We start from the raw sequence: 27,216 nt of genomic DNA on the forward strand, positions 1-27,216 counted from the left end.
AGGCCCACATCTACTTCCAACCATTTTGCTGCCTCACCACAGCATTTGCTGCGGAAGGTGTCTGCTGGACTCAGGAGGTGGGGCTGCCCAGGGCTGCACAGGTCTTATGGTTCCTGACCACCACTTTTCTCGTGGACTGCCCACGACAGACCCTTAAGAGAGGATTCCTCTTACAGCCCATTACAAGGGTTCTGTGATGGGAGAAGACAGCAGCACAGTCAGGACCCTATAACGGCTAGTAAGCGAAACATCAAAATCAGGTGTCTTCAGAGGGCTCCTGAACGTTTCTCTGCATTTTCTTGCTGAAGAACTGAGGTGAGGCCATCTCCACCCTCTCCTTACACCCAATCCCTTCAGTAGCTTTCATACAGTCCACGGGTATGCAGCCCCTGTGGTTCCTTGAAGGATTAGTTCTCCCTGCAGCCAGAATTCAAGATCATGTTCCATCACTACTACTGCTACTACCACTTCTCATGTTTCCTCCTCAGACCCTACAAGAGGAGCTAATGCTGCAACAGCTAACATCAGCATTGGGATTGTGAATTTCTGTACGTTCATACAGAGCCTAGAACTCATCTTCTTAGGGAATGTTGTTGTTATATCAAGGCACTTTAAAGACAGTCCCAAAATGACATCCATTGTTAAGTATTTTGTTAGACTGCCAGTATACGGTCAGACTTTCAACACATAGCTTCTTAGCTTGTAAGCTATATACCCTGCATCTGTCTAGTCTGTGCTGCAAAAAAATGAGAAAGCAAACAAGCTAATATAGTGTCTGTGTTGTTATAGTCTTTTTGAAATGTCTATAAACTCTTTTCTTGGTTTTTTTGAGGCTATTCCATTTTTTAACGTGTCATTAGATAACCTCACCTCAAGACAGACTTATTAGAATCTATTATTCACAAAAAAAAACCCAACCAACTGGTGCTATTAATACTGCCTTGTTTATAGTAAGAACCCTGAGGATACACCTGTCATAACCTCCCAGTCAGCTAGGACACTACAGGTTTTGTAACTCTACCTCTCCTGCCACATTAGTTTTGATGTGGATGGATTCAGTTCAAGTCAAATGTTCATGAAGCTTTTACAGGTCCCACCTTTTCTAATATTTCATTTTCTTTAATAGGCTTAGCTGATACAGACCATTTACTGGATGTCATGGAAGAAATTAATCCTGTATTCTGGGGATTTCTGCACAGCACAAGACATGATCACCATTAAAAAGGCTGGAAATATATTTTCCATTACATGTAGCTTTGCTAATTTAAATTTGCCTGAACACCGAAGTCCTCATTAAATACTGATTGACATTTTGCTCTGGTTTGCCCCTGAATCCAGTCTACTGTGATCTATCTATCCTATATTAGATTTATACAATTAATTTCACCAGTATATAAAAGCAGCAGCTGCTGATTTCCAGCCTTCAGACCTACCCAGGTACACAATATAGAACATTTAAGCACCGCTTATTCCACACGTTGTTCAGTTCTGGGAAACAGTATAGGTCACCATAAGTCAGTGTTGCAAGCCATCACGGTGGACTTCACTTTCAAAGAGACAGTCCCACAGCACCTCCCCCCATCTCCCATGGAGCAGAAGCATTGCTCTGGCCAGTGGGACAGTTGCACCCAGCAGCCATACAGAGGTACCCAAATTGCTAGCAACATGGCCAGATGACAAAGGGTGCCACTTGCTGCACCTGTGCACAGAACCTCTTAGCAGAAGTATTCCTTCCAAAGACAGAGGGTCTGAAGTGGTTTTTTTGGCTGGTAATAAAGCTATGTCATCTCAGCTTCCAGAATAAATTCATGTACATGAACTAGGATTGGTAAACACTCTCTTAATTCAGATTTCACATGATAGTGGAAAGCTTGTTGATAAGCACAGGCATTTTTGGTATAACAAAACACTCATAGGTATTTCTACCTCATGCTTGCTTCCTTACATGAAGTGTATCTCTTAGCTACTGCTATCAAGATAATCTAGACTACTTTAGCCAACTTGACTGATACTCCATCCTGAGGTGTAACAAAAAATGCATCAGATAGGTAAAAGCTGGAATAAAGACAATAAGCGCACAGGAAATCGATATTGCTTTCCAAAATAAAAGCCCCTCAAGAGAAATTAAGCAGTATAGGATAAATTACAAAGCTTTTATTTTGCTCCATCACTTTCTGAGATTATTTTCATAGGCCAAAAACATAGAGCAAAGAAAAAGAGATTAGTATGTATAAAGTAAAATATATGCCAAATTGCTGGAGATCTTCATCAGTTGCATATTAAGAGCTATGAATTACATGACATTTTCTTATATGTATCCTTTAGCACACTTCAGAACAGTCCATCAATGCACGTTTATGTATTCTGTGTTTAACTGAGAAAATGGAGATGTGTATTACTATATATGTGGCTTGCGCTTTCACCATATATATGTGCGTGCATGCTTATCCAGCTTTCTTATGGGATATATGTTCATGGGAGTGTACAAATATATATGTATATGCATATGCATGTAGGTATAGGTTTCAGATTTATTGTTGACTCTTATCAGTGGACTCGCTGCGACCCTACTATGGTCAACAGTAAAGTTTCCCCTGGCTTCTGCATAAGCAAAGCCAAGCCCCTTAATGAAATAATTAAAGCTAAAATTGACTGAGCTCACTAAAAGGCAAAAGCATCATAGCCTCATACTTTCAAGTAAAGTAAAAATACATTTGATCATCGGGAAACCACCATGATGGTCTAATTGCATTTCACCTTCAGAAGAAGATTGATTGAATCTATTTCAATTACTTAGTCAAGGAAGATATATCAAAGCACAGGCAAAAATTTGCAGAAATTAGTGAGGTGCATTTCCCTTCTCCTGTCCCGTAATATTGTCTTTACACATCTGGTCGCCAATTGCTCAAAGAGATATTTCAGTAATCATTAATCTATGGCCTAATCCAAACACTCTTAACATCAATCGGAAGACTCCAGTCTAGTTCACAGGATTTTGATCTGGCCTCATAGCCTTTTTATAGAATATTTAATGCAGTGCCTCACTTATTTGAGAGGCTTTTTTTATTTGCTTGCTTGTTTGTTTTAAAGTGTATCAAAGAGACATGAAAGCATTAGGAAGATTTGTGCTCCTTGTTCTAACCTTTTGCTGCCAAATCATTTTGGCATGCATGACACTCACAGGCAGCTACACAGCAACTGTTGCAAAATACAAGCAACAATATGAGCATGTCTGAGAACCAGAAGCAGAACTGGTGCTATTCTGTTCATTTGAAATTTACTATTTAGGTATTTTTAATATGGTGTTTGAAATCAGAGCAGCAAAGAGATACAGGACACAGAACACAGAAAAAAAGCCAGGGTTTTCTTACAGATTAATTCTGAAACAAAATTAAGTATCTTTCAGTCACAGGCAGAACTGAAAACTCTACCACAAGTCTCAATGGCATTTCTGTAGGTAGGCAAGTAACTTCAAAACAGTGAGGCAAGTTTCTGACTATCCCTGAGATGACCTGCTGAACATCATTTTTCAGTGTCTTCCTTTCTCCAGCATCTTTTTCTACATCTTGCCTGATAAAACTGCAAACCCTCCTTTCTTAACCTTTTCCTGGACTCTAATCTAGCCTAGTGGGATCCCGATCTAGTTTTGGATCTCTAGGTTCTCTGTAACACAATCAATAGCAATTAAAAATAACAAAAGCCAAATGTGCCCCACCACAATGATAGTTTTCTGAAGATAAACGGCTAGCAGAAACACTCAGAATAAATGGACATTTTCTTAAAAACTGGCAATGGATTCAAAGGGTAATAGCTTGAAATGTGAAAGCACCTTTTGCTTGTGCTAGTTATGTGAAATGAGTGCTAAAGTCCTGGACTTCGGAAGATGCACCTGGAATCTGTACACAAAGCTGTCAAACAAAGAAATTACATAAAACAAATCTAACTATACCCTTTCTGGATTTTCCTCTCTTCTCCCATTCATCACATTTAAAACATTTCTTGTCCCTAAAAGGGATTAAAAAATTAACAAAGCAGTACAATTTTAAAGCTGATGGCACATAATTAACTAGATAGTCTTATTGCAGGAAGGACTCAGTATGGCAGTTTTACTTTCTTTCCCAGTGACACACAGACATAGAAGCCAACTTTCTACAGACAAATTCCAATACTGTCATTATTTGTCATGATCTTAACATTTTCCCAAGGGAAATGCCTGCTGTCGCACCAGTTTTGTAGATGAAATTACTTCTCCTTATATTATTCTTCAATAAAATATTAGCTTTAAAAACCTTTTTTTCTGGTCAAAAATCCATTAATATCCATTAAATAATTTGGGTGAGAAAAGCACTTTTATACTACACAACAGCAAGAGCTATCAGTTTAAGGAATTATTACTTACTCTTCTTTTCTGGAAGACTGAAGACGGAAGGATGTAAGAGTTCTGCACTCAGTTCAGTATCCTAATGATTCTCACACAGGAACATTTTTGTTTTGGTTTGGGTTTTTTTAGGTTTAACAGAAGCCTGTAGTGATAACACAATGAATCAAAGCTTGGGCTCGTTGGCTCAGTGCCCTAATGGACAAGGATTACTCATTAACAATTCTTTCTTTGCGAAACTCTCCAAACATAGGCTGTATTAAAATGTTGCAAATCCCACTTGTCCATCAGCAGATACTTGAAAAGCTCATTAATACTCTGGCTGGGTGCAGGGGAGAAGTTAGCTCAAATAGTGAGGTGATAGTACCTTGTTGCTGATTATAACAGTTTTCCTGCACATGTACATTTTTCTGAACACTCAGCCTCCTTGTCTTTCCCACCCAAGGAACCAAGATGTCATTTCAAGGCATATACTTGACTTTTAAGTATTTCCATTGTTTATACTTTTTAGGGGAACTGGGCATTACACAGAGTACTGAAGCAGAACGGGCTATATATTACAGCATCACAGGGATTTGGGGACATCGAAGTTTGGTTCCTGGATCTGCCAACCACACTAACAAACTGCATCATTTTGATTTGGGCTTATGGCACAAAACTTCAGGTATGAAACTGAGGCCCTTCACTTTAAACCTGGTAGACTCATGCACCTTTTGGGCACAAAAGGAAGAAAATGGTACCTGTAGATGATGAATCGCATCCTGGGTGGGCTACACTGCATCTGAAAAAGCTGATCTCTTGCCACTGACAGAAAGGGGACCTTGAACCACTACATCCCCAGCAGAGGAATTTAAAATTAAATGAACCCAGGCTGTTCTTTTTCAACATCCTACCAACACAGCAAGGGTGATAATAACATGTTTTGCATTGCTAAACATTTCCAGTGGGAATAAGTTGTTCTGGCAGTGGTATTGAGGCAAATTCCAGCCAGAGGGGATGGCTGGCAGCATCACTCATGGAAGCAAGTTCATTTCTGCCACATGGTATATGCTATCTGTCCTTCTCTACATATTTACACTGCCTGATCAAGAGTGAATACACAGAGACACAAGTTGTACCTCCTGCTCCAGAAGAGAGGGGCACTGGGCAGCAAACAGTGCTCTCTAGGAGAAAGGTGACAGCTGCTGACCCTGAAATTACCAAGAGTAAAATTCCCTCACTTCCCCCCAGTTTAAAAGAAAAAAAAAAAAAGTAGTTTAAAAATATATATTCATCCTCAAGATTATATCAAGGAAACTAAAACCCTTTATCCTTCTCTTTAAAAGTTAATTAAAGGGTCTTTCATGTGTTGTGTCCCTTGCAAAATCACCTGGTAGCCAAACACACATGGTATGACAGGTTTCTGAAGAGAGCAATGGCAGAATGATGCCACAAAGCTGTCACTGGACACTAGCACTCCCAAGGGGGTACTTTCAGGGATTTACCCCTACAGTTCATTCCAGCAGGCACTGGCCATATGATAAGTACATTTAAGGCTAATGTTCTCTCAGTCCTCATTTCTGACTCTCTGGAATGCATCGCTACTGTAACAATGAGTTTCCTGTTATACAAAATCATGTTTAGAAAATTGACAAAGTACTTTCATATAAGAGAACTCTTCTAGAACAACCCCATCCACAGGAGACAGGTACTCTCCACAACTCCAAACATGCCAACATCCTATCTGACACTTCCCAGTAAATGTCCACTCCTAGGAAACACATGCCAAAAAAAACCCTCTCTCTTTGGTCATCCTGAGGCCAGTGATGGGATTTGTCCCTTAGCAGGTGAACAAGCAGAGGCTGAGCCAAGAAGTCCAGCAAATGTATTTATTATGTTTCATGGAGCTTTCCATCTCTTGGCTAGTTCTAAAGACCTTAAATCTCTTTTTCAGCTTTCAGCCTCCTGCAGCATTGGTCCTAGATAGCTGGTGGCACAGAGCAATTGCTATTTGGAAGTCCCTAGAGACCAGCCTTCAATAAAGGTTCTTCCCCAGAAAGCATTTTCCTTTGTGTGAATGCTGTTTGTCAGGCAGCAAAGAGCCCACCACAAAGGAAACTGAATTTAATACCCCTATTCACTAATGAATTTGTTGCATTAAAACATTTTTCTTCTCCTTACAATAATGAAGAGGCAAGTGGCAAAGTGGTGCTTTGTCCACTAATCAATACTTTCAAGACATTATGAGAAAAAGCAAAGAAAGAATCCACGTGGTCAAAAGAGGAGGTGTTGCCTATAGCAACAACATGTGGCATTACTAGTTCAGGCCAGGTGTTCGCATTTTATTGTGGCTGATGTACAAATGAAATTGAACAGAAAAGAAATCAAGCAAACCAAATATAACTTCTGTAGTGTTACGAGAGACTCCCCACACAGCATCAAGGGAGAAAAGAGGAAGGGAAAATATTCAAATCCAGTTACTTAGAGTTATTTTTCTTTAAGACAGCACTGCATGCTATAATTTTTAAAGTTTCAGAAAACTGACATCCTAAAACTTCTCTAGACTAACATTACTTCTGTAACTGGAAAAAAACACATGTTCTAAAATACATCCATGCCATTATCAGTGCAAAGACATGTTCAGCTACAAAAATAGGGATATATTTACAAAAAACATTCAGGGCTAAAAATCTATTTGCTTAGAAAAATACCAATACATCATAAACTCCACACTCTATGAAAGAATCTGAAGTTTTGTCGCAGCTCTTGTCCTGCTACTCTGCCTTTTCTCTACTGAAAAATTTGCCATCCCACAATTGCGCTGACAAGGTAGCTCCTGGCATCAGCCATGGAAAGGCAAGTGAAATCCTGGCAACAAGGTAGTCAGTCATCACAAGTGTCAATGGGAAAGTCTAGTACAGAAAGAGAAAGGGGAAAAGGAAGAAAAGGTAGGTTGGGCATTCATCTTCAACTTTTCTTTCTCTTCACACCCCTATGAATGCATCACCACACATTAAAAAATAATACAATAATACACCCACAAATGACCAGCACCTTCTCCTTTTTGCGTACGTACTTGTCAGCAGCTGTACAACTTTCTGCCTACTCGCATACAGTTGCTTGGAGTTCCAGCAGCGTTGTAAAAATGACAGGCAGTCACAGCTAGTGAAAGACCTTGGATCTGTGTTTGACCAAGGCACAGGTGACTTGACCAAGACCTGCTTGTGCTCAGTAACCTCTTTCACCGGTGCTGACAGCTCCCAGCATGAACAGTACCGCAGACACCTGAGGGCTCATCCGAACCAAACTGCGCCTCAGTACAAACCATCAAGTACCACCCAGAAAGTGTCCCTGACTTGGTTATAAACAGTTGCCATTAAACAGCAGAATCACCTGTAGCTATTCTTTCATCCCTACCAGAACCCCTTATTTACTATTGCTACACAGATGACACACATCATCTACACCACTTTAGGTCATGATCTATCTAATCGCACCAGCCGTTTCTTACTCGTAGGCACTCTCAGAAATATCAGTATTCACTACTCTAAGGAATAAAGGAAGCTTTTATTTCTTGAAGGATGGCCAAAATGATCACCAGCTTACAATAAATTTTATCACATGAAGATAATTAAGCAATCTTAATAGGTAAGGCTGTTTCTGTACAGGCTGAAAAAAACAGGAAAGGAATGGGGTGCAAAGTTTCAGTGAGTCAACTCTCGTAGCTGTTCGTTCATCTTTTTTTCCCTCTGCATTTCAAAATCAGAGGAATAACTCCACTTTTAAGATTAGCTTAGCTTATTCAACAAGTCTTTAATTAATCGGAGCCTCTTCATTGTGAGTTGCTCTCTGATCATTTGGTTTCTGAACAGGGGAAAAATTGTTCAACAGTTCTGTGTTGTGCCCTGGTGAAATCTAATATTCTGTCTTTATCACTCACATATTTAAAGTGGAGTGTCATGGAGGGTAAAACGACCACTGAACAATCTGTCCTAAGCAGGGAATTCCTCCCTGGTGGCAGGCAGTTAATGGTTAGCCAACATGCTCTAGCAAGAGCATATATATTATTAACAAGATACCATCTTACAGCTGCCTAGGTGCAAAAGGAGAGTTGAGCATATGTGGAATCAGCTGCAGTGTATTGTTCCAAGTCTGGGGAACTCATTCTACCTTCCTCTAGCCAACTTAACGGAAATCCAGAATGTGAGTTTTCCATTAATAAGTTCTGGTTATTCCACATTAGATTCTCATTTAAAATTTTAATGAGGGTACTGATATTACATGCCCACCCCCACCCCCCCACCCCCCCCAGGGATTACAAGGTTAAAAGTTCCTAGAGGAATCACAGCTTTAAGTTAAAAATGTTAGTATAGTATTAACTGATAACAAGTTCTCCTAGAGGCCTCAAAATAAATATATACTTTATTCTTTCAATTTTTTTTCCTCTTGACATTTTGATGTTATACAGTACGATACTGATTGAGTTCAATAAGGGTTAGCCTTCATTTATGTAAATATTTGGAGAGATAAAAATATGAAATGTTGATCTATTCCAGTAAATGAATGCAGTGTCCTTTCATTAGTAAGTTGTTCTTTTAAACTAAATGTCAAAGGTGATGAGTAAAGTATTATTAATAAATAAATATTGGGATATTTTTAGATGGGCTTTTGAATTGCTAAAATATTTATGTGAAATCAATTAATTTGCAAACTTTTAAACCTCTACTTGTTTCTTATACTGTGTCTAGTGTCAAGGAAAGCAAAAGACATTAAAAAGGACTAGTTCAGTAGCTAAAAAGGTAACAGTAGCTTTTCTTTTAGGATGGGAGAGGAACTGTTACCTAGGCATCATAGGCATGGACAGTGTAAGCCATTGGAGGGTGCAGGAGGAGCCTCTGCTAATGGTGTTTGGCAAGCCAGAGTCACTCTTGGCCTTTCAAGCCCTCAGTATTGGGCTGTTGTTCTAGAGGAGGCTCTACCACGCCCTGAAGCATTGCAGGCAGGTGACTGCTCTCATTGCTTGTTGAGAGGGAGGGCTATGGAGCAGGCATCAGACCCCAGACAAGTACCTAGAGAAAAGCTCAGGGGAACAACCCCATCCTGCCTCACAAAGTCCACAACTACCTGCTACAGTTTAGCCCCAGCCAGAAACTAAGTACCACACAGCCACTCACTCACATCCCTCCCCCTGCCCAAGAGGGATGGGGAAGAGAATCAAAAAGGAATGTAAAACTTAACGTTGAGATAAAACAGTTTAATAACTAAACCAGGAAAGAAAAACCCAAAACAATAGTAATAACAATTATAATGAAAAGGATGGAGAAGGGGACAGGAATAAAATCCAAAGAGAAGGGAAAACAAGTGATATACAACACAATTGCTCACCACCTGCTGACTGATGCCCAGGCAGTCCCCTAGCAGCGATCGGCTGGCTCTGGCGAGCTCCCCCCAGTTTATATACTCAGCATGATGTTCTGTGTTATGGAATATCCCTTTGGCTAGTTCACATCAGCTGTTCTGGCTGTGTCCCTTCCTCGTTTCTTTTGCCCCTCCAGCCTTCTTGCTGGCAAGGCCTGAGAACCTGAAAAATCCTTGACTAAGTACAAACAGGACCTAGCAATACTTGAAAACATCTGTTACAAACGTCACTCTCACACAAATCCAAAACACAGCACTGCACCAGCTACTAAGAAAATTCACTCTACCCCTGCTGAAACCAGCACACCACCCAGGGAACAGAGACACACCACACATACAGCATCTGATGGAAAGCTCATTACACCTCCCTATATATCTAGGAGGACAGAGAATATCAGATCTGACCACAAGGAATCATGCAGGACTCGGTTTGGAAGAAGCTGCCTTCTTCCTTCTGCAAGGAAGACACTTGCATGACAGGGAGGGGCAGGACTGCTTCACAAAGAGGATAAACCAGGAGTTGAGGTAGCCCTGCTAACGAGGCATAGTCCCATAGTTGCACATGGGACTAGGGTGCTGATAGCAACATGCCCACAAAAGACAAATCAGGACCAGAGACCATCAGCCAAAAGCAGCAGGAAGAGACAGGGGTAGATACTGGACTGAAAACACACTACCCGAGCATCAGCCTGAAGTCCCTCTGGGAGACAGAGCAGGGACAGGGCTAGAGGTAATACAGGCTATGGCTTACACCTGCACTCCGCCTAGCAAAAATGCACCACTGAGCTAGAACATGAAGACACAGCACTAAGCACACCCCAAACTTATTACAGACAGAGACTAGAGGCCCAGGCTTGAGGTTAAATAGCTTCCTAACCCCGTGAGCAAGGTGTTTGAGAGGCCCCAGGTGAGGCTGATCAGGGCTGTTAAAGCCTTGGGATGTTGCTGTAGAGCAGATTTAAAAGGGGTTTTTTGGCTCTTCCTTGTTCTATACCAGAATTTAGACACTTGGTGAACATGGTTATGAATACTTGTGGCAGACAAGAGGAGCAGCAGTAGGACTAGGTCCTTAAATTTCAACTTGCTCTGGAAAGACTTAGATATTAAAAAGCCCATGTCACAAGTTCAGCCGATGAGTACTCGTGACTCCACCAGGCTAAGAAAAAACGAACATGGCTGGAGGTTAGGTGGTCCTGGCCATAGCTGAGATATTGCCAGACTCAGAGAAATGGGAAAGTCTACCATATTAACTTCCAGTTGCCTCCACCTTAATTCCAACATCAGCCGTGAGTGTGTTGGTGGAGCCCTTTCAACCTCATTGTGGAAGATATTGGTGGGATGGCTGATGAAACTGGTGCACAGCTCCTAGGTACGTTATTGCAAAGAGCTCTGAAATGGCCACAGATCTCCTAGGACAATGGTCTCAGCCTTGGAGGTGAAAGCATGAGGTACTTACTGCCATAATTAGGAAGTGAGCAGGCAGTGCCCATGCAGTAATAAACACAGAAGTGAAATGGAGGAGAGTAAGGGAGACCTCAGACAACTGGGTAGAGGATCCTTATTTCATGTACTAGGGCTCAAGTCAGTCAGATCATCCTCTTGGTTTCTGCCTAGAAAACAGTTGGTACTGAGGAAAGAAAGGGATCTGAAGGCCAAAGAGAAGTGTGGTGGTTGAAGAGAAAGTTAGGGGGCTATTAAACAATAGATCTTGGAAGAAATAGTTTATTTTCCTTTCTTTCCTAATCTTCAGTTTACATTATTGCATTCTGAAAACAAATTACTTCCCTTTTTGGAAGAAATAAATTAAATCCAGTATAAAGTTTATTAAATTTAAACCACACCAATCAGGAAATGGAGAGGTTACTTATCTCATAACAGTATTAACTTGGGCTCACCCTGAAGAAAAGCTTCATTTATCAAAACCTGATCTGAATACCCTTTTTGTCCAAAATTGGGTCACATCCCAAAATATGAATCATTTGCATTGGCAGATTCCTGATTTATCTCAAATCTTACTTGGCAGATACATTTCATGTTCCCATCTCATGCTACAACAAAAAACGTCTAATATAAAGAGGTTATCTAGAGAAGAGCGATAGACAAGATTACATGCATGGGAAATTTGTGTAGTTCTGTTTCTTGCCTTTGGTGACCCCTCCTGCCAAAACTTCACAAGCAAAGGAGTCTTATAAATTCATGACTTTTAGGCTTTAACGGTTTCTCTAAGTAGGTGTGTAGGATGATGATTTATATGCAAGAGGACAAAAATCAGTTCAAATCATGGCAGTTCACCTACTCAGCAGCGTAAGTCATTGTTCTCCCTCTACACTGGCTCCTCACAAATATGGAGCCAAGTTAAAGGTTTCTGTCCTTTCCCTCAGGAATTGCATCAAGCCAGTGGGGGACTGTGACTATAACTCCGAATTTACAAGCTCTCCCTCAAAACCAATACTTCATATGAGCAATCAAGTTGGCACCCCAGAGGATTTCCCATGCTCACAGAGGAGGCAGCCCTGTCTCAGCTGCTAACCCATTGTGGAGTAAGTCCTCAGGAGTCTGTGAGATCAGTCCCTATGTTTAACCAGCACATTTTAGCCATATTTATATTTCTTGGACATAGAACTGACTACCACAACGGCAAATGGAGAAAGGAAGGTATTACTGTTACAAAAATACGGGCTAGTAAGTCCTAAGCCCTGGACCAAGCAGCCAGCCCTGGTGTTAACTGTTTTGTCTGGCCAGAACTAGCAGAGAAGTGGGCTCCGCCAGGAATCAGGAGCCCTCCTACCAGCCCCTTTGACATACAGAAATACTTAACAAAAACATCCCCAGTCCACACAAACCAGCCACCCGGTAGCGTGGAGAATGAAGTTCCAGTTTCTGATCTCATAAATTTGAGTGAAAAATTAAAACTAGACAGCACCAATGATCAATACTGGGGAGCTGGTGTTCTGGTTATCATAAGGACTACAGCCGGGTCTTAGCTGCAGCAAGCTTACAAATGAAATATTTTTTTGGCTGAAGTAAGTGTGTGTGCCTATGTCTAAGTGTTGCTATTACTCAAAGGAAACAGTACATGTCATTAACAAAGCAATTAATGTCACTGACAGCTGAGGGACAAAAATCATGCCCTATTCTCTTTCCAGTAGTCTTTCCCCTGTAATATCTGATGATGATATAGCAGTAGAAGTTGATGGGAGCATCACAGATACCAAATACTGGAGTAATAGTATGATTATTAGATACAGCTGATGCTGTTCTAACATTATTAAATAGATTGCTTCCAATGTGTAATGCATGCTGCCAGAAGGTCATCCCCATGTAAACAAAACAAGAGGGATTCCTTCCTGTATGCATGGAAATTACCCAGACACTAGCTGATGATTCTGTATTTCAGATTGTGCCTCATTACTGTGCAGCAAATAAACATACATCCTGCTAAGTAAAAGATTTGAGAAAAAGAAAGGGGGAAAAATGTATGTAGCAACATTTTTAAAAACATCTGGTTTTAAAAACCAAAAATATTTTTATCCTGGATATGTGACATCAACCTGGACATGTACATAAACCCTGAAACTGCATTCTTTTTTCTCCATATCTAATTCATTCCAATGAGGACCAAGGAAGGGAATACTTAGCTTTTGCTGCTTTCAATTTAGTCCAAGAAAGACAACTCAAAATTAGAAAATGTGAGGGAACTGCTATTCAAGTAGGTGATGAACTGTAACCTTAAACAATGCAAGACCTTAATGTCACTGCTATAGCATGGTACCCTCTAAATTGAAAAATCTTTGCTCTGAAGAAACATCAATCCTTAAATCTTTTAGGAAAATTTGACAAAGCATAATCCAGTCATGTTGTAAAGCTGATCTAAAAATGAAATTTATCAGACATACGCCTCTCCTCTGACATTAAAGGTTATACAAAAAAAAAAAAAATGCCCGAGAAAGAGGATAATTAATAAATATAAGAGACTGTAAATATGGAGTAGAACAGAAAAATCTTAGTACTTAAACTTACAACTCAGAACGCTGTATTTTTTACACTTCATACTTCCTAAATCTCTTTTAAAACTAGCGTAGCTGATACTGATTTTATCAGTTTAATCATTGACTTGTTGCTTAACCTGTCTTGTTACTTAGGTCTTTAAAAGTCAACAGGTAATAATATGAAATAAATAAAACCTTTGTCACTCATTCCTACATCAGGTTTTACGTAACTCTCCTAAATATGAGTTGCATCAGAAACCTTTGAACAGCATGCCAGTAAAAGGGACTGTATTGCAAAGAAGCTGATAAAGTCTTGTTTGGAATATTGTCAATTTATTCCAGGAATTTAACTGTAATTAACCAGATACTTTAGGCTTCTTGAATGTAATAAAACTCCGTTGTGTAAATATACTGCTCCTCGTTTCTTCAAGTGGAAAAGCTTGATCTATAATGGCCCATATACAGCCCTTCTCTTGTTTGAGACTGCCAGTAGCTGTGGGCAGAGACATGATGATTTCTGTAACAGGAATGTCAGCCAGAAGCTGCTAAAATGAAATGAGACCTTGACTGCCTTTGTACCTGACCCTGGATTACTTCAAGGCAATAACTGAGGTGTGAAAAAGCACTGTCTTCCTGTACCTTCCCTTGATCCCTCCACTTAATATCACATTTTAACAGTTACCAGTCTACTTCCTAGTCCACAGTTTTGGAAATTAATTAAGGGGGGGGGGAGGGGCTCAATTTTTTGCCTTTAGATGGTGGATACTCACACACTTCCTGATGAAAAATTAGCTGCTCCCTAATGCAGGATGGAGGGGAAAATAAGAGGAATTAGACAACTGTGTGGAATTACAGGGCTCTGTTCTCATTGGGATCGTGGAGTCATGGTGAGATAGCTCATAATACGGAAGTACTGCCTTGGATGGATACAGGGGTTTTGGGCAGGACAGACCAGGTCAGCAAGGACGTGGAATTGTCCTGTATATGATGGAGCCTGAGCCATCTGAGAGTTTACAGGTCAGGATTAGAGGCAGACCAATAAGGGCGATGTTGTTGTGAGTGTCTCCTACAGGCCGTCTGAAGAGGAAGGAGTAGATGAGACCTTCTTTGGACAACTGGAAGAAGTCTCATGTATTCAGCCCGCGGTCCTCATGAGGGACTTTAACGACCCCACTATATGCTGAAGGGACAACACAGGCAAGGACAAGCAATCCAGATAGTTTCTGAAGTACATCATTGATAACTGATAAGTGACTGTAACTGACAAGCGATTGAGGAGCTGAAGAGAAGACATGCTCTACTGGACCTGATTATTTCAAACAAGGAAGAAATGCTTGGGAGCGTGAAGGTCATGGGTAGCTTTGGCTGTAGTGACAATGGGACAGTGAAGTTTAAGATCTGAAGGGGCAGAAATAAGGCAAAAAGCAGGATCATAACTCTGCAGCAAGACAGCATACTTTGGCCTGGTGAGGACTTGCTTGGACGAATCTCATGGAATATGGCCCTGGAAAGAAGAGAGGTCCAGAAGAGCTGGTTAGCATTCAGAAATCACCTTCTCTAAGCTAAAGAACAGTTCATATTGAAAAGCAGGAAATCAAGCAAAGTCATCAGGAGGCCCACATGTATGAACAAGGAGCTCCTGACAAAAATCAAACAGAAAAGAAGTGCACAAGTGGTGGAAGCAGTGTCATGTGACTCAGGAGGAATATAGAGCATGCAAAGCATGCAGGGATGGTGTTAACAAAGCCAAAACCCATTTGATACTACAGCTGGTGAGAGGTGAAGGGCAACAAGAAAGGCTTCTACAGGTGTATCAGCAGCAAAAGAAAAACTAGGGAAAGTTTGGGCTTGCTATAGAATGCATCAGGGGACCAGGAGACAAAGGACATATAGAAAGCCAAGGTGTTCAATGCTTTCTTTGCCTCACTCCTCACTGGTAAGACCAGCCTCCAGGAATCCCAGGTCCCTGACACCAGTGTGAAAGTCCAAGCAAGAAAGACCTACCTTCCATGGACGAGAATCAATTTAGGGATCATCTAAACAGATAGGATGTGCACAAGTCTATGGGTCCTGATGGGATGTACCAAGTGTGCTGAGGGAGCTGCTGGCATCACTGTGAGGCCACTTTCAATTGCCTTTGAAGGGTTTTAATGACTGGAGAGGTTCCTGATGACTGGGAAAAAAGAAAACATCACTCCTATCTTTAAGAAGGAGGCAATGAACCTGACAGCCTTCTACGATGAGAAGACTGGCTCAGTGAACAAGAGGAGAGCTTGACTTTAGCAAGACATTCAGCATTGTCTCCCATAACTTCATTGACAAAATGATGAGGTACTTACTAGAGAAGTACACAGTGAGCTGGATTTAAAATATTGGTCTCAAAAGTTTGGGATCAGCAGCATGAAGCCCAGCTAAAGGCAGTAATCTGTGGTATAGCCCAGGGGTCAATACTGGGACCAATTAATAACCTGCATGATGGGGCAGAGCACACCCTCAACAGCTTTGCAGACAATACAAAACTGGGAGGAGTGGTTGATATACCAGCTCATCATGCTGCCTTTCAGAGGAGCCTTGACAGGTAGAAGAAATGGCCTGACAGGAACGTCATGATCTTCAAGTCCTACACTGGGAAGGAATAACCCCATGCACCACGAGACACTGGTGGGCTGGAAAGAGAAGGACCCGGACATCGTGATAGACAACAAGTTGAACATGACCCAGCAATCTGCCTTCACAGCAAAAAAAGGCTAACAGCCTCTTAGGCTGTATTAAGAAGAGCACTGCAAATAAGTCAAGGGAAGGTGATCCCTCCCCCTTGCTCAACCCTGGTGAGACCCCATCTGGGATGCTGGGTCCAGTTCTGGGCTCCCCAGTGAAAGTAGGACATGAACTTACTGGAGTGAGTCCAGAGAAGAGCCATGAAGATATTTAAGGGGTTGAAGCATCTGATATGCGAGGAGAGGCTGAGAGAGCTGGGACTGTTCATCCTGGAGAAGGCTCAAGGGGGATCTCATCAATGTGTATGAATACCCAATGGGGGCAAGTAGAGAAAATGGAGCCAGACTGTTTTCAGTGATACCCAGTGACAGCACAAGAGGCATTAATTGAAATACAGAAAAAAGCATCTAAACATACAAAAAAACTTTTTCCACTGTGACATTACTAGGCTGCCCAGAGAGGCTGTGGAGTGTCCACATTTGGAGATATTAAAAACCCAGCTGGACACAGTCTTGGGCAACTGGCTGTAGCTGACCTTGCTTTGAGGGGGTGGGGGTGGGGGGGGTGGGGCGGGGGCAGGTGGGGGGTGGACTAGGTCCTTCCAACTTCAACTATTCTGTGATGATTTAAGAAGTGATGTGTCGTGGAGTAATCAGACTAATCTGGGTACCTTTCACTAAGACACTAGCAATAGAAAACTCCCAAATACAGACAGCTCCCCAAAGAAAATGTAGCATAACTAAATAAATTAAAATGTTAAGCCTACTCACACTTTGGGGACCACACCAGCTGTGGAAACTGAAACTCTACACATTTGGCAGATTTTAGTCCCTCATCCTTAGATATTTCGTAGTTTCTTGGGGGAAGCACTAATGAAAATATTACTGAAATAAATGCTATGCTTCCTAGAAGGATTTTTACCAGCCATTCTTGATCAGGAAATCTGCATCTGTGGTGTGTTAGGTTGGAGGGTTTGCTGACCTTCAGCTGTTGCAGCAATTTGATGGCTCAGGGAAACATCCTGTGATTGTTTTTCAAACGAATATGTGCCTGTGTCCTCTAAAACCAATCCCAACCACTGATGCAAACCAGAGGACAATCTGTTAGTGAACTTCTATACGCCTTTTTGAAGAGGCCGATTCTTTTGTTAAACTTTGAGGAAGTCTTTCCTAGTAATTGGCAGGAGTCAGCACCATATCATCTCTGAAAGACATAAAATTGCCCAAGAACCACTGCTAGATAATCCTCCTGCCTGAGCCATAGCATGAAAGAGCCAGCAGGTTAGTGGGCTTCGGGCATGCCCTCACCCCACCTTATGCCTGCTGCAATTCATGGGGACCCTACAGTGTTAAAGCAGAAGAGCCACCAGAGCCAGCTGAAGTTGTGCAAGCTTCTGCATACCAGGGTTAAATTGTGTCCTCCCGCTCCACCTGTGGAGAGGGCTAGGTGCAGAGAGGTGGATCCGCCAAAGGTATGGCTCAGGAGCACTGCGAGGAATGGGCTCTGGGTGCAGCTTAGGAGACAGGAGTTAGCTGCGGGCTGCTGCTTGTTGTAAGTAATATAACAGCACAGGGTGCCAATCAGCAAGGGGCATTTTAAGCTGCTCACAGCTTTTCATGAAATTGGAATAGAGGTGGTTACTTGGAAACAGTAAAAATGTGGATGAGAAATGCAGAAAATTACTTAGAAACACTGGCTCCTTCTCATGCTCTGACAGTTCCTGTAACTGATGCAGCCAACAAGGGTAGGGGACAGAGATCCCAGCTGCAGTTTCCATCCCAGCTTTGTCAGTAACTTTGCCCTCCAGCTCTGTCCAAGTGTGACATTTCCCTTGGTGCTCTGGCAGAGCAGAGGGTGCAGGCCAGGCCAGTGTGGCCTTGACCTTTGGCCAGTCAGGGTAACACCTCAGCCACCTGCCACGGCCCAGCTGCTCCAGCTGCTGCTGCAAGCAGGAACCTCAGCACAAAATGTCCATCGCTCTAGAAAACAAACAAACAAACAAACAACAAAACACCAAGAAAAAAGGCTTGCTATAAAGCAAATCCTTGCTATTAATGACTCTGTGTTGCCCTGGGGTCTTGTGTACCATTCCATGAGTTAGCGAGGGTCAGAAGAAGCCACCCATGAAAACAAAAAAATACAGAGTAAAGATAAGGGTCCAGTGCAACTGTAGCCCTTTTCTGTGCTATGCCCAAAGCACCGTAACAGGTAAACCTGCAGCCAGCATGGAGCAATAGGAAAGTGAACAGTGAAGGACAGAGGATACTGAATTTCCTTGCTGAGGGACAACATGCCTGCTGGGTTTAGTCCCAGCTGCCTCTGCCTGCCCTGTACAGCAGCATTATTCCACAACAGTAATGTTACAGCCATTCAGGTTGATCGTCCTTCACTTGTTTTTGTCCTTAACATGAATGTCTTCCATGTCTAAATTCAAGTTGCACATTAGTACTATGATTTTCCCGTGCCCACCATGAAGCAGCAGGGACCCATAAGCTGCTTCCACCCCCCTGCAGATTTCTACCAGCACAAACTGCAGAACTGATCACTGTCAGGAAACAGATCTCTCAGGACATGCAGACATCTTTATTTTCATTACACGCAGAGGAGGGGGCAGGGAACAAGCAGATGGGATCAAAGTCCCCTCCCTAAAACAAGAAAAAGTCCCATTCTCCTTATCTTAATCATGGCATTAGCAAGTTTCTCTAATTCCCTCACTCTTCATCACAGCTATGCCCCGCAGAGAGAAAACACCTGGCACAGGTGTTTCTGGTGATGACTGCTAGCTCTCGAGAGCAGAGCTATCTTTATTGAGTACATTAAATATTTCCTGATTTACAAAAGTTGTCTTCCTGAGGCTGATGCTCCAAAGATTTGCGAGACACCTCTGGGCAACCACAGCTGTGAGCCAACGGAGATTTCTTTTTCATGAGTTTGAGTGTTTTCTTAACACGTATTTAACAAAACAGCCATGACCTGCTCAAAGGAGCTCTAAATTTGTGCAGGTAGAATTAACCCTAAAATAAGGAGCAAAGTAGATGCCAAAAGTTTGTACAGCAAGAGTCTAAGCACCGACTTTATTGAGCAGATAAGTATGGTTATACATAAACAAATGTAGTCTGTTGGCTGCTGTAATTAAATGAGGGGAGGGAAACAAGTTAAATGGGTCAAGCTTTTGTTATGATCAAGACTTTAAATATCCAAATGGTATGCTCTTGGGGGAAAACCTGTTGGCTTTATTATGTTATTTAAAAGACAGTTCAGCACAAAGAAGTACAATCTTACTACATTTCTTACGTAATTTCTTTCTTTACTTACGTGAATTTGCATGTAGAAGAGCTCTAAACATGATAAGCAGTAAAAACACTAAAACAAAAAAGGTTGAGATAAAAAAGGGACAATTTTTCATGTCATGGTAAACATTGTTATCAAATGAAGCTAAGAAATTACTGGTATCAGTATGTGAGTAATTAAAAGCATCTTTTCAAAGAAGCCTGCCAGACTGTCTTCTGTATGTACATATATAGAGCTGCGGTAGTGTTAGTAGTGTATCTTACTAGCAGTGTTATCTAATCCAACATACGCATTTGGACGATATAAGAATGAGGAGTTTTTAATCTCTCCATTTATTTATTCCTGATTTCCTGAGAGTTAAGCTTTGAAATCAGTCCTGATTGAACTCCCTGAACCTTGGGATGATGAAGAATATCAGGTCTCAACATGCAGGTTTTTAACTCAAAAGTCTAGAGAACGCCAAGTTCTGTTTCAAGGATTTGGAAGCTGGTATCCATCCTCAGCACTGTCTGCATTGGCTCTTAGTGGCAACTTGCTTTCTGTTTTTCTCTTTTCCCCTTTCTGTTCTTTTAACCACAAGAAATATTCACTCCTCTCTCTTAAATTATGAATAATTAAATAGCACTCTAAAATTAAGGTCTTTAACAGAAAATAGGAAGAAAAATAAGATAAGAAATTCAGGGTTTACAAAATTTTCCTCAAAATAATGACTAAACTTAAAGATTTCTTTAACTATCGGTAAACAGTAGTCAACTGGAAACATTCACACAAAGCCATGACACATTTTGCATGACTTTGAATTAATTTTTGCCTTGCTACCTTCAAAATAATTATGTTACACACATGAAACTCCTCCTGGCACTTTGTTAACATCTGGATGCTCTTGTTATATTTTTTACCCCAAAGTCTGTATATTCTTTTGGACTAAGAGATTATTTCCTTGGATAATTCACTCAGGTGAATTTTCATTGTTTCTGTCATTAATTTTTCCTTTCTTACTACAAGGAACCAAGGAAAATTTTGTTTAACTCTTGCATAAATATAAGAGGAGAATTAATACTGTTAAATTTCTGCTAGTAATGCCTAGAAAACATCAGACATCAAAGAAATAAAAGCTGCAGCTTGCTTTATTAAGAAAGATCAGTGGATAACAACACTGAACAACAAATACCTAGGACTTACTGTCCTACTTTTTCTCATCTCAGACTTAAATTAGTATTCTGTAGCCTACCTATTTTACCATTTCACAGTATGGAGAGATGACTCTTCCCAATATAAACCAAATGTTGCTTCCTTCAGCAATCAGAAAGCCATTTTCAAATCAAACTCTGAGCGTATGGGCACTGTCTTATATTTGAAAATATGCAAAAGTTATTTTGGGCATGGGGAGAGAGAAAAGTATAGAAATATGCAATAAATGAAGTTTAATCAAGCTAGTATTTCTCCTTAGAAAATACCATTTGATATTATCTGGGTGATGAAAATATCGTTGTCCACTAGCATTAGAACAGTGACCTCTTTGGAGTCAGGTTGGCATATGCCAGCTGTTTGCCTTATTGTTTAAATGTTCCAAATTCTAACGTATTTTAAGTCAGTTTTATCAGAAACACCCTCAGTGACTGCACTTTCTTCAGATCCCACAAGAAAAGGCTGTTGGAGCCAGTTGCAGATAGAGACACCCACTGGAGTTACAAAGCCTGTTTGTTCCCAGTAAGTTGGCTTTATTCTTGGTCATACATGATTGTGGAAGCCACTGTGTAAATCAAATTGTTTATTAAGTAACAAAAATTTCCTGGAAGAAAAAACTAACTTCCAAACAGTGCTGATGTTTACACTTCATGCAATGCACCTGAACAATTTAAAGAGATGAAAAGGAAAGGGAGAAAGGCAGCCCAAACATTTGAATGCTATTGCCTGGACAAGCATTGTGGTATGTACATAACTTCAACTGGTCAGAGATGATATTCTGCCTCTGGAAGCAGTTAAATCTAGAAAAGAAAGAAAGTACTTATTTAAATGCAAAAGGTTGTCCAAATGTTTCTAAACCATTTCTTTCAGGGCATTAAATAATACTCAAATGTCCACTGAAGTCAAACTTGCACTGAACTAAATCAGTGCAGTCTGTTGGTGGATACAAAATGATCCTGCTAATGTAAGATGTCACTTGTGATAGCTGTGGTGCATATCTATAGCAGTAAGAAAGCAGCTACATTCACCAGAGAGGCAACTGAGCTCTCATGTGCCGGTTGGCCATTCCCGAACTTTTGGGATGTTTGTAGTTCTTTGTTGTAACAACAACATTCACTCCCTTTGTGTTCCTCATAGTGAGCCAGGAAAGCTACCCTTTATCATTACTGAAATGATGCTACTTCTCAGAAAACATTACTGTTTCTAGAATAGTCCATTGTTTGTTCTTCTCTTTCCTCTCTGCCAGATTATACTTAGATTCTTATATTAAATCCTTTCATAATATGATTTTTCCTGTTAAGAGTTTCTGCAGTAACTACATGCATGCTAAGTGCTTGGAGAGGGAGGAGGAAGCTGTTTAATTTGTGCATATGCAGAGGAGTGGCCCTTTCTCTTTCATAAGTTATGGTGGACATTGCAAAATAGTTTAACAGCAGCTGGTCCAGCTTTTGTGATAGACTGGTGAGAACATTTGACTCAAGCTTCTGCCACTTAAATCCCCAAATGTTGACTATGACCTGAAAGAAAGAAAATATCTTCTTATACCTGTTTTACATGTCAGTAGTGAAATCAGCAACTCTAGACTAAACTAAAATCTAGAATTTTGAAAAAAAAATATTTTCTGTCCTTACAGAATAAAGATATTTTTTGAGGCTTATTAATAAACTGCATTGTATCAAAGTAGGATTGAGCTGTACCATAACAATACCCCTACCATTAAATTATTTGCTGAGACCAATAAAAGTGTCTTCACTGCAGTCAAATCAGCATCCATTCAGCTCGCTTTACTTCTGATCCATATATAGTTGTAGATTGTGTGTTGCTGGGCAGTAAAAGGAACAAGAGACATGAACAGAGAATCAGCTAGCTTCCTGATCTCCCTGCTTAATTATATTTGTAGGGAAGACAAATTATCCATGGATTCAAATGAATGTACAAGTGTAATTCCACTCACGGTATTCAATTGTACTTCAACAAAATAGCAAAATGCATGTTAGTGGCTATGTATGGTACATGAGAACAACAATACTGAAACATCACAAAGCACATCATAGGCTAGACAGGATAGCTTTCACTTGAATTTAATGAGGCATAATGTAATCATAACGAAAGACAAATTAAATCACAGCTTACTGAAATTCTCCATTCTGAAAAGAGTACTAATGCCACAATGAGTCTCTGGGTTGCAGCTAACTGAGATGATACAGCATGCTCCACTGGTTGATTCTAAAAATGGTAGAAAAAGGCTAAAGCCACTTTACACAGGCAAACATATACCAATGGCAAAAGAAAATTACTTTTAGACATAGGTACTCTGTTAACTCTCAAGTGTTACAGTACTTCATTTGCAGCAACAGTCAGACTGACGCATTGAAAAGTTATAGATGCAGAACTAAAGACTTTACTCGTGTAAGCAAGCTTTTTGACCTAAATGAGGACTGTTGGGTTTGAGGCCAGGAACTCTATCAGTATAATACTAGAAAAATATATTTAAATTACTTCACAATAATGAATTGAGTGAGAAACCTAATCCAAATAGGACTAAGATTTCCTTTCATAAGGATTAATTATATTACATCACTAATGATGATTTTGTATTCAAAATTTTTTCATGCCAGCACAAAATCTATGAAGGGGCAGAAATCTTACAAGTATCCAGTTTATGACCTTATCCAGACTCTGTGGGCTATGGTGGGCTATGCGTATAAAGCAGACTGTCAATCAATTTGAAGGAACTGTTGAAGCAATACTGTGCCATCTTTGCTACATGTTCCTCTTCCTGTTGTGGAGTGACCAGTAGTAATTAATTACAGCCTACTGTCATAAATCTGCTTTTCCCTCCACTCTGATCTTTTAACATGAGTCTGTAGTTTGACATGGAATAAGCAGCTCAAATACCAACCTACAGGAATCCTAAAAAGACAAAGCAGGGCCACTCAGACCAGATTCTCACACCACTGGAGCCCAGTAATTACACAAATCACAGTGGATCCAGCATCTGATATGACCTTGTCCTTTCTTTGTTCAGATAGGAAGATGAGGGTACTCCTTGCTCTTACAGTCAGTCCTACAGCTTGCACAAGGCAGGAACCTGCCATAGCTTGTCATCGCCTAATGGGTGCAGAAGTCCCTCCCAAGGGGATATGATGGCTGAGCAAGGATTTAGTATCACTTCTCCAAGTCCTATTGTTGTTAGCCCTCTTCCACACCACTAGAAGGGAACTACCGCCCCTTGTATCTAGCCACATGGCCCGATGTTACACAATTGAATAAGAGAATAAATATGGATACCTGATGATTTGGGGCAGCTAGGCAGGAGGGTGGGTGGGAGTAGCTGCTATACAAACCTTACAATTTCAAGTATTATGACAAATCTTGAAAATTTCCATTTTCATAATGGTAAGAAGTCTGTTCTTCCATGTCTTGAGTTACTTGCTTTTGCTTTCTCCATTCCCTTCTCTGTACTTCATTGTTTTGACTGGTAGCACCATACATCTTCTTTGGACTTACAAAAGTTTCATTATTCATCTCTGTTTCCTCAGCTAGTTCATCCTGATAAATTATGCCACATTTCTCTTCATTGAGATTTTCAGGGTCAGCCCATTCCTGCTTCTCCCCAGAAGCAAAGATAGCGTAGAATATCACTCCACTGTAATGCACCAGCGCTGCGATCAGAAAGACGTTTTGCCATTCTTCACGGGTCTGAAAGAATGGTGCAGCTCTCATTAAGTTTGCAGTAAAAAAGAAATATTACTGTCTGAATTAGACCACAAATTAGCACATATTGAACAATGACTGTGATCAGTGTTTGATTTCTGATGTTACAGATGGAGCAATTTATGAGGGTCGTTATGAAGATTTTTTTCTTTCATAACAATGGCTAATAAAATATAACATGGGAATTTTTTTTCCTCACAGTGAATTTTCTGTCTTGCATGTGAAATATTCATGGAGTTGGAAATTCAGAGATTTCTCTAACAGTTAAGATAATCTTATTGTAAAACAGTGATTGGTTAGGAACCCTGTCAGGGATGCATTGTAGAGGAGTTTCCCAAGTCCTATAAGCATTCCCCAGTGGTACAAAGATATTGCAGAGACTTAGCCTCAGGTAGTATAAAATAATGTCTGATTAGTTACTTAGTAGATATTTAGATAAACAGGTAATTAGTTTATAATAGCCAAGAATCTGGCCACCAGGGTATTGTAAAAGTGAGTGTTTAAGACAACCAACAGAAAACAGCTGCAGAGATCAATGATGAAACGGAGTTTCCAGGAAGCTTTGAAATGTCTTATCTTTTGTGGCCTTACCTAATCCTTTTCCAAGAAAACACAGAGAAATGTTACCTTATGTTTTGTCATTGCCCCAACGATAAGTGGGCACACCATTCCTGACAGTGTCCCCACACCATTGGAGATGCCCATCAGAATGCTAGCGTAACGCGGGGCTATGTCCAAGTGATTCACATTGAATCCTGCAACAGAGAGACAACGGTCAACTGCACAGCATTGTGCTTGGTAGCTTTCTAGAGCTGTTCTGACTGAAGAAGCCAAAAAGGTAGGAACCCCCCTACTATATATACCAGAAAGAAGGGTAGTATTTTCTTGGTGATAAAGATGGAAGATATGTTGCAACTTTTTATTCTTTTTCAAAACCCCTTTGGGAATCATGTTGTATAGAAAACATAGTTTGTTTCGACCTTGCTGAAATTTTAAAGTATCTGTGCTTCCCATTTTCTCATACTGAAACAATGCACTCTGCAAGTATCTTTAATTAAGGAATGAATGCCTCGTGTTAGTCAAATGTCTGATATATTTTTATTTATGACATAGTGGTTTTTAATACATATTTTCCAGTACTTTAAGTAGCAGTTTAACATGATAAAAAAACAGTAGGAAAAATAATTACCCTTACTATAGTGTATCTTTTGGATACATATTTTATTAAGAAATAAAAACAAATAGTAAAAATCAGCTGAGATAATTTTCGTGCTTTAGGTAATGAAAATTAGTCATAGGAGCTATGGATGATCACAAGAAAGGGTGATGAATTCCAAGTGCATGGGATTAAATACAGTAAAAAGTTGACTACTGGGAAAATCCTGCAATAAAAATTGATTGATAGAAATGGTCTTCTATGCAAGCACCTCGTAACTGAGTAAAAAAACTACTTCCCACCTGCACAGTCCTAAACCAGCAAAAGACCAGTAGTTACTTTGCTGGTCAATTTTGTTCAATAGATCCATCTTCCTGGCAGTCTGCTAGCTGACGGCCTTCCATATTCATAACAAAAGAGGTTTTTTTAATAATGATGGTACTGGTGGAGCTACAAAAGTCAATATGAGACTGGAGACACCCATGAAAGTGTTACAAACAACTGTTCTGGAGAAGGGCTGGTTATAGGACACAACAGGGAGAGGACTGACCTAGAAAGCAGAAACTGGCAGCTAGGGCTGGGAGCGGGGCTGCAACTGATAGCATTTGAGCAACTATTCATTCCAGAGTAATTTTCTCTCTCTCTCCTTTTAGGGATACTGTTTATGGAAGAAGAAAAGGTGGCTGACACTGTAGAAGTATACTAGAAAATAACAGCACAAAGCTGATGTAAACTAGAATCAATCAAGAACAGATTCTTTCAAAGCTTCATCTCTTATGTGCAGCATGTTTCATGGACACCGGAGTAAATTACTTCTGATATGGGAAGAAACAGGGAATACCCATAAGCAGCCACATTAAGAGCAAACAGAATAATAGAAATTATGACAGTAACAACAGTGAGGATAATGACATCACTTTTATCACTAATAGTAAAACCAAGAATAAGATCAATTCTTACCTGAAATTGCAAAGCCACTGAAGCCTACTGCTAACACCAGAAAGGAAATAGCCACACCTTTTGTATGAGAATAACCAACTATCAAAAGCAAGGTTGCTTCCATCCCAAAGCCTTCAAATGAAACACATGGCAACAAATTACATTTAAATTACTATTGGTCATGGAGATACTAATAAGGTCTAACACGAACAGCAACTTAAGATGAGACAAAATTCTTTTGTATATTATAGCTGTTTTTGAACATGCGTGGAAGATTTGTGGATTCACAGAGATAGTTGAATATTTATTGTTTGAGAATATACTTTTTTCTCCTCATTGCTGTGTAAACGACTCAAGCAATTGGTGAAGTTAACTCACTGAGCAGTACAGGGACACAATGAGAAAGTGACTCTGCAAAGTCCTGAAAAATTCACAAACATGAC

At 40.4% G+C, this 27,216-nt stretch overlaps 2 protein-coding genes across 3 annotated transcripts in view; both read right to left on the bottom strand.

Moving 5' to 3' along the window:
- NR1H4 (nuclear receptor subfamily 1 group H member 4) overlaps nt 1-4,574 on the bottom strand; it is a 40,906-nt gene extending 36,332 nt beyond the window's left edge. The window contains exon 1 of one of the 2 annotated variants that reach the window (XM_037388767.1): nt 4,400-4,574. The gene's annotated coding sequence lies outside the window, so the exon portion shown is untranslated. The remainder of the gene's footprint in view (nt 1-4,399) is intronic. The other variant, XM_037388768.1, reaches the window with a different exon arrangement.
- A 14,987-nt stretch (nt 4,575-19,561) lies between these two features.
- The window catches only part of SLC17A8 (solute carrier family 17 member 8), a 35,346-nt gene continuing 27,691 nt past the window's right edge, over nt 19,562-27,216 (bottom strand). Inside the window, exons 10-12 of the mRNA XM_037390346.1 lie at nt 26,795-26,905; nt 25,306-25,433; nt 19,562-24,663 (exon numbers count right to left, since the gene is read on the bottom strand). Of these exons, the coding sequence (XP_037246243.1) occupies nt 24,325-24,663; nt 25,306-25,433; nt 26,795-26,905 (578 nt within the window). The 3' untranslated portion in view covers nt 19,562-24,324. The remainder of the gene's footprint in view (nt 24,664-25,305; nt 25,434-26,794; nt 26,906-27,216) is intronic.

Source organism: Falco rusticolus, chromosome 5 (genome assembly GCF_015220075.1).
Source record: "Falco rusticolus isolate bFalRus1 chromosome 5, bFalRus1.pri, whole genome shotgun sequence".
Taxonomy (NCBI): domain Eukaryota; kingdom Metazoa; phylum Chordata; class Aves; order Falconiformes; family Falconidae; genus Falco; species Falco rusticolus.